At 28.8% G+C, this 11,691-nt stretch overlaps 2 protein-coding genes across 5 annotated transcripts; both read left to right on the forward strand.

Moving 5' to 3' along the window:
• The first annotated feature begins 167 nt into the window (after window positions 1-167).
• LOC106788873 (O-phosphoseryl-tRNA(Sec) selenium transferase) lies at window positions 168-4,324 on the forward strand. 3 transcript variants are annotated; one of them, XM_014752580.1, is made up of 6 exons: window positions 168-342; window positions 2,185-2,365; window positions 2,465-2,738; window positions 2,810-3,185; window positions 3,274-3,770; window positions 3,846-4,324. In XM_014752580.1, exons 2-6 carry the CDS (start codon window positions 2,252-2,254, stop codon window positions 4,109-4,111), a joined length of 1,527 nt encoding a protein of 508 aa, XP_014608066.1. In that variant the 5' UTR covers window positions 168-342; window positions 2,185-2,251; the 3' UTR covers window positions 4,112-4,324. The 3 variants fall into 3 exon arrangements, with proteins under 3 accessions (XP_014608066.1, XP_014608046.1, XP_014608057.1); XM_014752560.1 differs by lacking the exon at window positions 168-342 and adding an exon at window positions 547-635; XM_014752571.1 differs by lacking the exon at window positions 168-342 and adding an exon at window positions 564-1,056.
• A 3,023-nt stretch (window positions 4,325-7,347) lies between these two features.
• Window positions 7,348-11,274, forward strand: LOC106788933. 2 transcript variants are annotated; one of them, XM_014752671.1, is made up of 7 exons: window positions 7,348-7,552; window positions 7,984-8,056; window positions 8,145-8,210; window positions 8,294-8,395; window positions 8,630-8,740; window positions 9,100-9,268; window positions 10,743-11,274. In XM_014752671.1, exons 2-7 carry the CDS (start codon window positions 7,991-7,993, stop codon window positions 10,847-10,849), a joined length of 621 nt encoding a protein of 206 aa, XP_014608157.1. In that variant the 5' UTR covers window positions 7,348-7,552; window positions 7,984-7,990; the 3' UTR covers window positions 10,850-11,274. The 2 variants fall into 2 exon arrangements, with proteins under 2 accessions (XP_014608157.1, XP_014608166.1); XM_014752680.1 differs by lacking the exon at window positions 8,630-8,740.
• The last annotated feature ends 417 nt before the right edge of the window (window positions 11,275-11,691 follow it).

Here is an 11,691-nt window from a genome sequence, read left to right on the forward strand (position 1 = left end):
TATTATAAAAGTCGATCGATAAATAATACCGTAGCGAGTTTTAAGTAAGAAATTAATATGACCAACACAGTGTACTGGTTATGTACATACATTTGCGTGGATAAAAAGAAAGAATTTCATATTTACGCGCGCAATTTGTTTCGGCATATGCGCGCTATTTTTTGTCTATCTTATCATCGATCTCGTAATAGAATTCACAAAATAGAAACGAGTAATAGATGATGACGGAGATACAACAAAGGTCGAATTAATTGTACTAACCTAAGGAAGTAATACGACGCGTTTGAACATTGGGGAAAAATAAAAAAAAAAGGGAAAGGAAAACGAATATAACAGAGAAAGGTAGGAAAGAATATAAAACATACTTGAGATGGTTAACTCGATCGATGAAGATCGAACTTGACTCGCATTTCTCATTCTTCGATTCGATGGACGAAATGAAAAAATTGTAAAATAATAATGGTACAGCGATATTTATATTAATGATGAATAAAATAATGAAAGCACCTGCCGGATGGTCGATTCACGGATAACACGCGGATCACTTTGACCCGCCTTGGCGACGGACGACGAATTCGTCCGTAGCGCCCTGTGTAAACCGTCCGTCCGCCGTTGCCCGAACGACAAAATCCGAGGTAAAAGCCCGTACTTCGCTATTTTCGCGAACTTCAACACGTCCACAGTACTCATCGTGTTGAGCACGATTGGAACGTAGACTTCGTCTATCCCGTGCACGAGCAATTACGTTGCATCCTTTCGTTGTTGCGTAAAATTAATCCGATTTAGGTGACCTCGACGTAACATAACCTACAAATCCGTCTTGAACTACCGCCTTCTGGTTCTCCTTCTTCTGACAACTCTATCGTGCTTTTACGTAGACCAATTCTATATCGACATTTTTAATTCCTTAATCTCATCGATATTCTTTCTTTCGAAAATTTATCTCGGTGTCATATGATTTATTATTATCGGAATATGTTTTCTATCGAAAGTGAAAACCTGATGTGTAATAACTTGGACCCTTTTAGGCTCACGGCCCAACCCACTTTTTAATCGGTGATTTGTTTTATGTCGATTTTTTAACTCCTTCAACATATTTTGATAAATGCATTTAACGAACATTTTTTATGACAATTTGATCATTGCAATTTTTAAGTTCTTATGATTTCTTTATTTTTCTACTCTATTATTTTTTTGGTTTTCATCATGATTTGATACTCTTTATCCTAGAGGAACCCAATTAGTGTGGTGACATAACATAACCTTCCTCTACATGTGAAATAAAAGTGTATGTATGTTTCTGTGTGTTTGTATGAGAGAGAGGGAGAGCATTTGTTAAAAAATATTATTTTTATTTATTCTTCCTCATCAAAAAGACATTATGATTTTGTAATATATTCACGTGTATGTGTGTGTGTGTGTGTGTTATCTCATATTTTATCGTATGTTTTATCGTCATATTTTATCCAACCTTGTACTACACATTTATCATTATTATTACTGACATATGATGCGCTCTATTTTATTCATCATACTTTTCATCACTTAATTACTATCACTTTCATTCATATTTACATAAGTATTCAGTTTTGTACTATGCAAATGTTCACTTTGTTAAGTTGATCTGTTACTTCTATTTTGTTACCAATTTTTGAATAAATTTCTTTTTAATGCATCACATTTGTATTTTTTTTTGTATTAATCATCTTCTTTATTTATTCGTATAGTATATAAGACATCTTGTTTATATTTTTTGATATCTTTTTATATTAGGAATATGTTTTTTACCATAATTCTAAGATCTAACATTACGCTACAGTAACGGATACCATATTATGTTAAGAAATTTTATTATTTGTTCATTGTCATTGAAACATTATTTTTTTAAATAAACATTATGTCTACTTTTATATATTTCCTTTTATTTTAGATATTAGTTTAATTAATTATCTTTATTCGTTTCATATTATCATTCGACAGAGATTTGTTTCAAGTTAAGCGAAATTATGTTGCATTATAAATATAGTTTTTCTGTGCACATCTTTAAACTCTTGTAAATATTATAAATGTTAAATACACGATATTTGTTGATCTTATTGTAAGATAATAGTTATAAGTATAAAATATTATTCTTTATAATATATTATTAATAATTCATTGCAATTTCTTTTAATAATTATCAAGCAATGGTGTACTAAGACATCGATCAACATAATATTTGCAAAGTAAGAATATTAAGCCAGTCTGAAAAATGAATAATCAAGCATTCAGTTTGGCAGAAAAGCTTATACCTTCTACGTATGTGCAACAAGGTTTAAATGCAAAGAAAATTCGCGAAAACCATATAAGACATTTTATCGAACATGTATGTATTATTTACAAACGTACCAAATATTATATCTATAATTATATATTTCTATTAATAAATAAAAATATATGTCATATATATTTTTATCAAACGTAGAGACAATGGCCAGAAGAGGGATGGGACGACGCAACAATAGAAGCTTTTCTTTCCGATCTATCCCAAATGGATAGCAACAATTTTCCTTCTAACTGTAGCGTTGGAGAACGTGAAGCAAGAATTGCATCGAATATTGTAGCAAGGAGACATTTTCGCATGGGACACGGTATTGGTAGATCGGGTGATTTAGAAGAAGTACAACCGAAAGCTGCTGGTAGTAGTCTCATGTATAAATTAACAAATGCTCTGGTATTGGAAGTATTGCGCTATATGGGTAAGAAAAAGAAATCGAATATGTTGAAAATTGAATTAAACATTTATACATATATTTATGTATATTCGTAGGTGTAAAAAGTATAGCTGGTTGTTTCTTATCTCCTATGGCTACAGGCATGAGTTTAGTATTATGTATGCTGACTCTCAAACAAGATAGACCACGAGCAAAATATGTTTTATGGCCTCGAATTGATCAAAAATCAAGTTTCAAATCTATAATTACAGCAGGTTTAGAACCTATAGTCATTGAAATGCAAATAGTTGGTGACGAATTAAAAACAGATATACAAATGCTCGAATCTCAAATGTTAGCTCTTGGAGAAAGTGTAGTTTGTGTATTAACAACAACAAGTTGCTTTGCACCTAGAGCATGTGACTCGGTTGATTCAATTGCAATTTTGTGTACACAATATAATATACCTCATTTAGTGAATAATGCTTATGGGTAAGAATTTAGTGAATGTTCTTTTAACAACTTTTAAATATTTCTGATACAGGTAAGAATGAGGTATATTTGACTATTTTGTTAAAAGATTACAGAGTTCAAGATGTATGCGTCTCATACAAGAGGCATCTCGTAAGGGTCGCGTTGATGCATTTGTTCAAAGCACTGATAAAAATTTTCTTGTACCCGTGGGTGGTGCAATAATTGGATCATTTGATAAAAACATTTTGAGTCGTATATCAAAAATGTATCCAGGTCGTGCAAGTGCAAGTTCTACTATGGATGTTATGATAACATTATTAAGCCTTGGCATAGCAGGTTACAAGCAACTTATTACTGAACGTAAAGAAATGTATGCCTATCTTAAAGAGGAACTTGGAAAAATAGCAGCGAAACATGGAGAACGTTTATTAGATACGAAAGGAAATCCAATATCAATGGGAATGACATTACAGTGTTTAAGTCATCAACATGATAATAAGCAAGTTACAACCCTAGGCTCGATGTTGTTCCTTCGTAATGTTAGTGGTACTAGAGTAATCACTACGACAGACTCTAAGCACATTATTTCGCACAAGTTTGAAGGTTGTTATCATTATTATTATCACCTTTTTTATTTGAGTTTGAACACCTTTTCATATTGTAAAATCGTATTTTTAGGGTGGGGTGCTCATAACAGTAATTATCCAGTACCATATATAACTGTTGCTGCAGCTTTAGGTATGAAAAGATCAGACGTTGAAGCATTTATACAGAGACTAGATAAAGCATTAACAAAAGTACGAAGACGTTCTGCTTCTGTAACTCCGACAGCATCACTTGCTGGATCTAGTATTAATGGAGATGCTGGTGGTGCTGGTGGACCAGGTGAATCCAGCACAGCTTCAACCAGCCGTGCAAGTAGTAAAGATAGTTTGCGAAAATGAACCGTAATCAACGCAACTGGCCAGTCAAATCAGCACATTAATATTAATTTGTAAGTAAATTATTACTTGCAATTAATATATTTTTCATATCTCTGCATAATTACTTGTATCAAAACAACAATCTTAAATTTGATTATAAAAATGAAATATATTTTTACATAATATTATTTAAAATATACACATATTTAAACAGAGAATATTTTTTTCACATTGTAATATTTCTTTTTACATATCAACTAATAATTTTTATTTCTTTATGAAAAAATTATCTGAAATAATAAAATTTTACTCTACTATTTTTATATATTATAATAAAAAATGACACACATGTTTTTAAAACAAATTAATAAGATACAGTACATGTTGCAGAGACATGAAATAAAATAATGAACTGACTTGTCTGTCCACTTGCGTTGTGATATTGTCAATTCCTATCTTAAGAGACAAGGCAATTGGATGTTGAGTAAATGATATTAAATGAATGTCAAAAGCTAATGAAAAGAAATCGAGAAATAATAAAATAACGTTGTCTTAGTTATTATTATACAAGACATTCAATTATAATGTGCGCTGGTCGCAAATATAATTATGAATTGTTTACAAATTTATATTTTTTATGAAACAAAAATATAAAAATTGTTCTGGTGCATTTTAATTCTAACTTATCACGTTGTAAGATATAATATTAAATTTTACACTATATGTTATTACACAAGGAGACAATTATTTCTCGTTAAATATTGTTTGAATGATTTAAAAAATAATTCTATATTTAAAGAGAACTTACATTAATATAAACGTTTCATACTTTTGTTTTCTTATGAAAAATTGTATGTCAAAGGAAATAGTGAGACTATATGTTATTGATTGTAAAAAGAAACTTTAATGATAATGTAATTGTCTGATTGTAACAATACGGTAATAATACAAGTTTGAAGCATGATACATGAAAGTTGAGCACATGCTATAAACAGAAAAAGAAAAATCATAAATAATTTTTATGAATATCAGTGATATAAGTGACAGCATATTTCTTGTTTAAAATGTTCGAATAATTATCAATGTATTACTTTAAATATTTATTTCAGGGTTTAGTAAAAATGTAATCTTATCATTTCATGAATCATGCAGTATTTTTTAATATATCTCTTTAAAATCTAAATTATTATTAGTATAACAGTATAATTGACAATTTTAATTTTCCTCAAATGGATATATATTCTATTAGAAAATCAATTACACATTGTGGTTTAATTCGATACGAATTATGCTTTGTTAAATAAGGTAGTAAGTATAATAATTAATGTATATTATAAAACTGCAAGTACCACATGTTCCCATCTAACATCAGCTAAGAAAAGTAGAAAAAGAATTATTAATAGTATAAATATACTGCAAATTAAAATTAAATAATACATAATACCATAAAACTGAACACAATCAATCATTTTTTCGATATATATACACATATATATAAATATATATATGTATAAGAAATATAAATATATCTATACAAATGTGCAAAGTAATTTCACAGTAAACTACAAGTACGACAGCTTGATATTAAAATCATATAATATTAAGTAGTAATAATTTGAGGAAGCATACATTTCAAATATTCAGTCGAGTCTAATAATAACATCAATAAAGAATTAATGCTATGAAAATAGAAACAAATATATTTCTTCCAATTTCTTTTTCATTTTTTAAATTTTCTTTTAATAGATCATCTAAATAGAAAATTGAATTTATAATTATATGAATTATTAATTAGAAAAATAATGGTCTTAATGTAGAGTAATGGGAATACGTTTAGCATAAAAACAATATGCATTAGCAATTACACTAGCCAATATTTAATCGAATGTTTCTTTACACCTATTAATTTTTTACAACATTCACATGAACATATTTCTAGTTGGTTTTTTTTTACTTCGAAGGTACAGATATTACACATGTTAGCATTCAATCGAACTCATTAACGACTACAAAATTTGCTATTTATTTATATTGCATTACCTAATATACTGTTAATATTACTAACCGAATTTATAAAATTATATTCATTATTGATACCAATTCTGTCTACAATAAATAAAATGAAACATTTTCTACGCATACTGCTTGTTTACGGATTATACAGCAGTTTTCATCGGCCTTCTTCAAAATGTATTTTTATCAGCTGTAATAGACGAAGTAATATTTAACACCGAAAAAATAAAAGTGTTAGTCGAGTTATTATTTTGTTCATTAAAATAAGTTGGACGCAAGGGAAACATTTAAAATATATTTCATTATATGCTTTGCTTAATCTCCTTTTATAAATATTTATTTAATTATTTAATTATTTAGATTTAATGTAGTTCTTGAGAAAATAATTAAGAGATAGAATTGTTATTATAAGCAAATCATATGTGCTATGATAAGCTATGTATATATGTGTATGTGTATATGTGACTACACACATATATATTTACATATATACATATAGATATATTAATGTTAAAGTAATATATTTACTATTGCAACTGATACTTAATTATTATAAAAAAAGTACACTAGTATAAATGGTATTATCATACCAATGACTTTCCTATGTAAATAAAATATAATTTTTTTGTTCTTATTTCTTTCTCTGATTATAAAGTCATTAATTGTTATAAAAAAGGCACCTAATACATATATATATTTATGCATATATAGTGAATTACATGCCTTTTACAGAAACAACGATTTTATGGACCTAATATTCTACTACACTTAAGTTTTCTATGTCTAAAAAAAGTTACATTTGTTATATCATTGTTAATTATAATGCGTCATTATATTGTTGTTCAGCATAAAAAACATATGTAAGTTATATTGTATGATCTTAAATTTATTACAATGAATGCATACATTCGAAGAATTGTTTATCATTATTCAAAATGTTATAATAAAAAACTATTATTGGCAGACTGATTTTAATGAGTAAAATCTCATTTAAAAGATGAGAAGGGGTTTAAATATTTTATCCCTTTTTTTCTAATTAAGAAATAAATTTGATTATGCATAAACTATTCTCATAAAAAAAACTTTTCTTCATGAATATTTTTTTCAGTTCGCGATGATATTTTAATTTTAGAACGTGGCTTCATGAAAATTGTACGTTTAGCTTTCAATTAGTATATAGGAGGAGGTGATTGTTAATTAGAAACAATTGTTAATTACCTTTAATTAATTAGAATGATCCGGAACTACGTCTCGTCGACTAGAACGGATAAACCTTCTGTTTATTATAAAGAATTTAAACTGCTCGTGCGACGTATGCGCATTGCTTTATTTTCCATATATGGCAACATATACAAACCTCTGATTGACTTTAGTAGTTATCGAAACAGTCGTGTTTTGAATTTCGCCCGATTAGCAACAAAACTTTATCCTTTCCCCCTTACCGTCTAGGTAAGATTAAATATTTTATATTTTCCATTATTTAAACAATTTAATATATATGTAGAGTATAATTAACTAATATTTAAACAATAGTATATTTGTTTATATAATTTATTGCTCGTAGCATACGTTTATTGTGAAATAATTCAAATTTATATTTCAGTAAAAGTTAACCTTAAATTTGTTGTTGTTGAGAGATGTTAATTAAAAAAGTTTGTATCTGAAAAATATGTTCATCTTTAATACATTACTTACTGGCTTTCAATTAATATACTTTACATCGCCAGTGTTTGTTTATTGACCGGTATCCTAAAAATAAATTTTTCATTGATTTTAGTTAATGTCGATTAAAAAATCTGCTCTACATAAATGTTATTGTTTAACTTTTATTAGTCTTTTTTTTCTTTAACATTTTATTTATTTCATTATTATTTGAATAGCTAAAAAATGACAGAAACAACGAGACAAAGTTTATTAGATGTGGTGGAAGGAAATTTAAAGACTATTAATTATGTAAATATGTGATTATATTTTTTACTTTATCTTTATCTTTTTATATGTAGAAACAAAATTTGATAACATAGAATTGCGTAATTTTCAGAGTACGTACATAACAAGATTTTTATATTTTGGAGAATATTTTCACAGTTCGGATGAATTGCAAGAGGTTGGTTTTAAAAATTACATTCAGTATATATTAATTTTAATGGTCGTTGAATTTTTGACACAATTGTACATTGTATTCTTTAGGTAATGGGGAAGATTGTTAATGCACTGAACGGGAATTCGAATGAAAATTTAATAACCGGTTTGTTGCTCGTTTATCCAAGATTTTACATGCATCTGTTAGAGGTATGTTTTGACATATTCTACAAAGAAAATAATAATAATCTTAATCGTGTAATAAGTTTAATGCGTTAAGATTATTATATCAAAAATTGAGAAAGGAGAAATGAGATTAAATTAGATGGGATCAAGCGAGATGAGATGAGATAATAAGAAAGGAGAGAGAGAGAGAGAAAGAGAGAGAGAAGGAGATAACAAAAGACAAGCACTGATATAACTTAATTCTATAAATTCGGATAGGCGCCCGAAGACATCATTTACATGCATTTCAAGGATATTTATGAGAATAAGAACAAAGAGGGAAAATTTGGGAAAGCTATTATTTTACCTACGTATCACCACGTTTATCACGTGAGTCTTGAACGTAAAAATAACAGCAAACGAAACGTTTTGATTTTTAACGTAATTTACATTTGTAAAAATCAGATACATTAATTTATATTCGTAGAGATTCTTTATTGATTGGTATCACGTTTACACGCTAGCACCTAGTTTATTGGGAAAGATAGAGAATCAAACATTAGAGGAAATTAAAAAACAAATTTCTAATTGCTGTATCAAATTTTATCATCTGTGCGAATACATATCAAGAGCAATGCGCGAAAATGTGAATAAAAAAATAGACATATATATATATATATATATTTATATTTTAATGTAAAGAAAAAAAAAAGAAAGAAAAAATGAAGTACATTCTTCTTCTTTAATAGGCGGACGAGGTTGCTGGACTTTTATTTAATTTAAACGAAAAAATACCTCAATATCTTCCGGAGATGACCGTATTGGAATTTTTGTTAAATGTAAAATCAAACGTATTGACGACAGTCGAGGATTATTTGCGAATTTACAGGGACGTACCGTTCATACAATTTTACGGAGGTAATTGTATTTCCATTTATTTCCATCTTTTATTCCATTTTAATTTTACTCGCAATTGGATTCGAAGAGGATTTGATAAATTCCGACATTGAATAAAAACGATTATTTATTAGAGAATATTTACAATATCAAAAAAACGATTTTTTTTCTTCTTTTTTTTTTTATGAGGATACACAAAGTAGGTATTGGATGATACTAAACTAAGTATACATATACATATACAAATTTCAGTGTTTTTTTTTTCCTGGCAGAAAGCAACCACCGGTCAAGCAGTACGGTTCGACGATATTCTTATTCTAACGAATCTCGTTATTTCTTATAAGAAATGAAATCATGGATCGTATAGTAGTTTGACAAATATGATCGTGCTCTTTTTTTTAGTGCTAATGATCTGCACTATTTTTTTTCGAACTTGGTCGTTCGCGATAGAAAAAAAAGCACTTGGACTCGCGTCTCAACACGTTCTATTTAACGTACGTTAGTTAATGGTTGGATTAAATTACGTTATTATCTTCCGTTGATTTTTTCCTCTTCTTCTCTTTTTTTCTTTTTTTTTCTTAATATTTGGTTATCAGGAAAAATGTGAGAGAATAAGTTATCTGTATTATGTTTTTTCTTTCGCCATGTTGAAGATAAAAGTCTGGATTGCATTTTACAAACGGGATACACGATACCTCGATAAATTGTTCGCTCTTACTAAGAGCGTATATATGTATATGTATATATACATATAGTATATAAGTACGTGTATACTCTTTATACCGTTACGTTGAAATTGTGAAATATTTTCCTACGGAGTGTGAACATTTTCCAAGGTATTGTATTTCCAGCAAGTAACAATAGTATGTCAACGATACCGCAACATACCGGCTTTCCCATTCGAAATGAAACTTTCATAATATAAGTAAATACATATCGCATATACATGTGCGTTACAATGTCTCTTTCCGTAATGCTTACGCAACTTAATGCAAAGTTCAAACTTACGCAACTGATGTAATTATCATTTTCCTTGAGGTATTAGTAGTAGAGGATCTAATGAACGAAACTCACGCGGATAATAGTACCTTACGTTTTCACTTTGAAACTACGCGTTGCGCTCACCTTTAAGTAATTTCATTGTGTTACGTTAGAACTCAATTTCCAAACGGTATATCCTAACTTAGTTGTACATTCGGAACTTTGGGTTCGTCGCTGATGTACCTATAGACATGTATACGCGTTGGTATATACGTATGTATATGCGTATGTCACTGTATTATGTATATTTATTATGTGTCTATGTATGTATGTATGTATGTATGTATACATGTATGTATCTGTATTCGTATTAATAGTCGACTGAATTCTATACGCAAGGACTTCTTTGCAATTCTAATAAGTATATTAGTTTGCATCTTTGGTAGATATGCATCAAATGGCAAGAGTCTCGAAGAAATGTAATTTTATCAAAATTGATACGATCAATTTACAGATACAATTTGGCCACCTCCGTCGGATAATATTCCACGTTACGACGCGTTGGAAAAGTGCGTCGATCGATTGACTGACGAAGATGATGTAATAAGGAAGAAAATATAGATATCTTGATAATTGTAAGATTAAAACGAAAATTATTCAACTTGTTCGAGATCTCATCGAACGTGTATTTTATTTCTCTTTTATATTGATTTTCATCATGACAAGAATCGTAATTAGAATTTTTGTTCCAATCTTGTGAGATCTGTGTGTGTGTGTATGTAATGATGTAGGTACGTATGTGTGGATGTAAACAACATTCATGAATTAAAAATAAAGTTCGCGTATTTTTTGTAATAATCGTATCGTCAACGTCATTTACGATTGATCTCGAACGTGCAACGGACAAAATTCGTCCATTTTCTTTTCTTTTTTGTGTGTTTTTTTTTTTATTGGTGCGTATCTCTGTTTCTTTTTCTCTAATTTCGTGTAAAATTTTCTTACAAGGATAAATTACGCATCTTCCAATTTAGCAATCACTAACGTACATATGTTAATAGTACATTCGATTATGTACCAACATCAATTCCATCAATGGCAATAATAATTAACAATTCGTTTAGTAAACATTATAGTCAGATTTCTCAGAGATATAACTTAATGTCTAGCGATCGAGAAAGAACACATTCATTTAGAAGTTTAGAGAAACGTTCAGCTTCGACATTATTTTATTAACGAGCGACACGCGAAAACACCACTTTTTCTCTCTCTCTCTCTCTCTCGTGTTCTATTTCCTTAAAAGACCAAATAACTTTTCTTAAGTAGATACTCCAATCTCTTTCAGGTTTTTTTATTTCTTTTCTTATATGATTTTCTTTTTCTAGATAAATGTTTGAAGTACCTTCACAAGTATTAATGTACGCGTTTCTCGGATTTTAATCGTAATAGTGGACATTTACAACACG

Source organism: Polistes canadensis, unplaced genomic scaffold (genome assembly GCF_001313835.1).
Source record: "Polistes canadensis isolate GaletaPanama2010 unplaced genomic scaffold, ASM131383v1 scaffold_6, whole genome shotgun sequence".
Taxonomy (NCBI): domain Eukaryota; kingdom Metazoa; phylum Arthropoda; class Insecta; order Hymenoptera; family Vespidae; genus Polistes; species Polistes canadensis.

Excerpts from the sequence above, each read along its gene's own strand:
- LOC106788873 (XM_014752580.1), top strand. The coding sequence starts at position 2,252 with ATGAATAATCAAGCATTCAGTTTGGCAGAAAAGCTTATACCTTCTACG. Across the intron at positions 2,366-2,464 it reads TAAGACATTTTATCGAACAT|AGACAATGGCCAGAAGAGGG; the intron begins GTATGTATTATT and ends TATCAAACGTAG. Across the intron at positions 3,771-3,845 it reads TATTTCGCACAAGTTTGAAG|GGTGGGGTGCTCATAACAGT; the intron begins GTTGTTATCATT and ends TCGTATTTTTAG.
- LOC106788933 (XM_014752671.1), top strand. The coding sequence starts at position 7,991 with ATGACAGAAACAACGAGACAAAGTTTATTAGATGTGGTGGAAGGAAAT. Across the intron at positions 8,741-9,099 it reads CGTATCACCACGTTTATCAC|GCGGACGAGGTTGCTGGACT; the intron begins GTGAGTCTTGAA and ends CTTCTTTAATAG. Across the intron at positions 9,269-10,742 it reads GTTCATACAATTTTACGGAG|ATACAATTTGGCCACCTCCG; the intron begins GTAATTGTATTT and ends ATCAATTTACAG.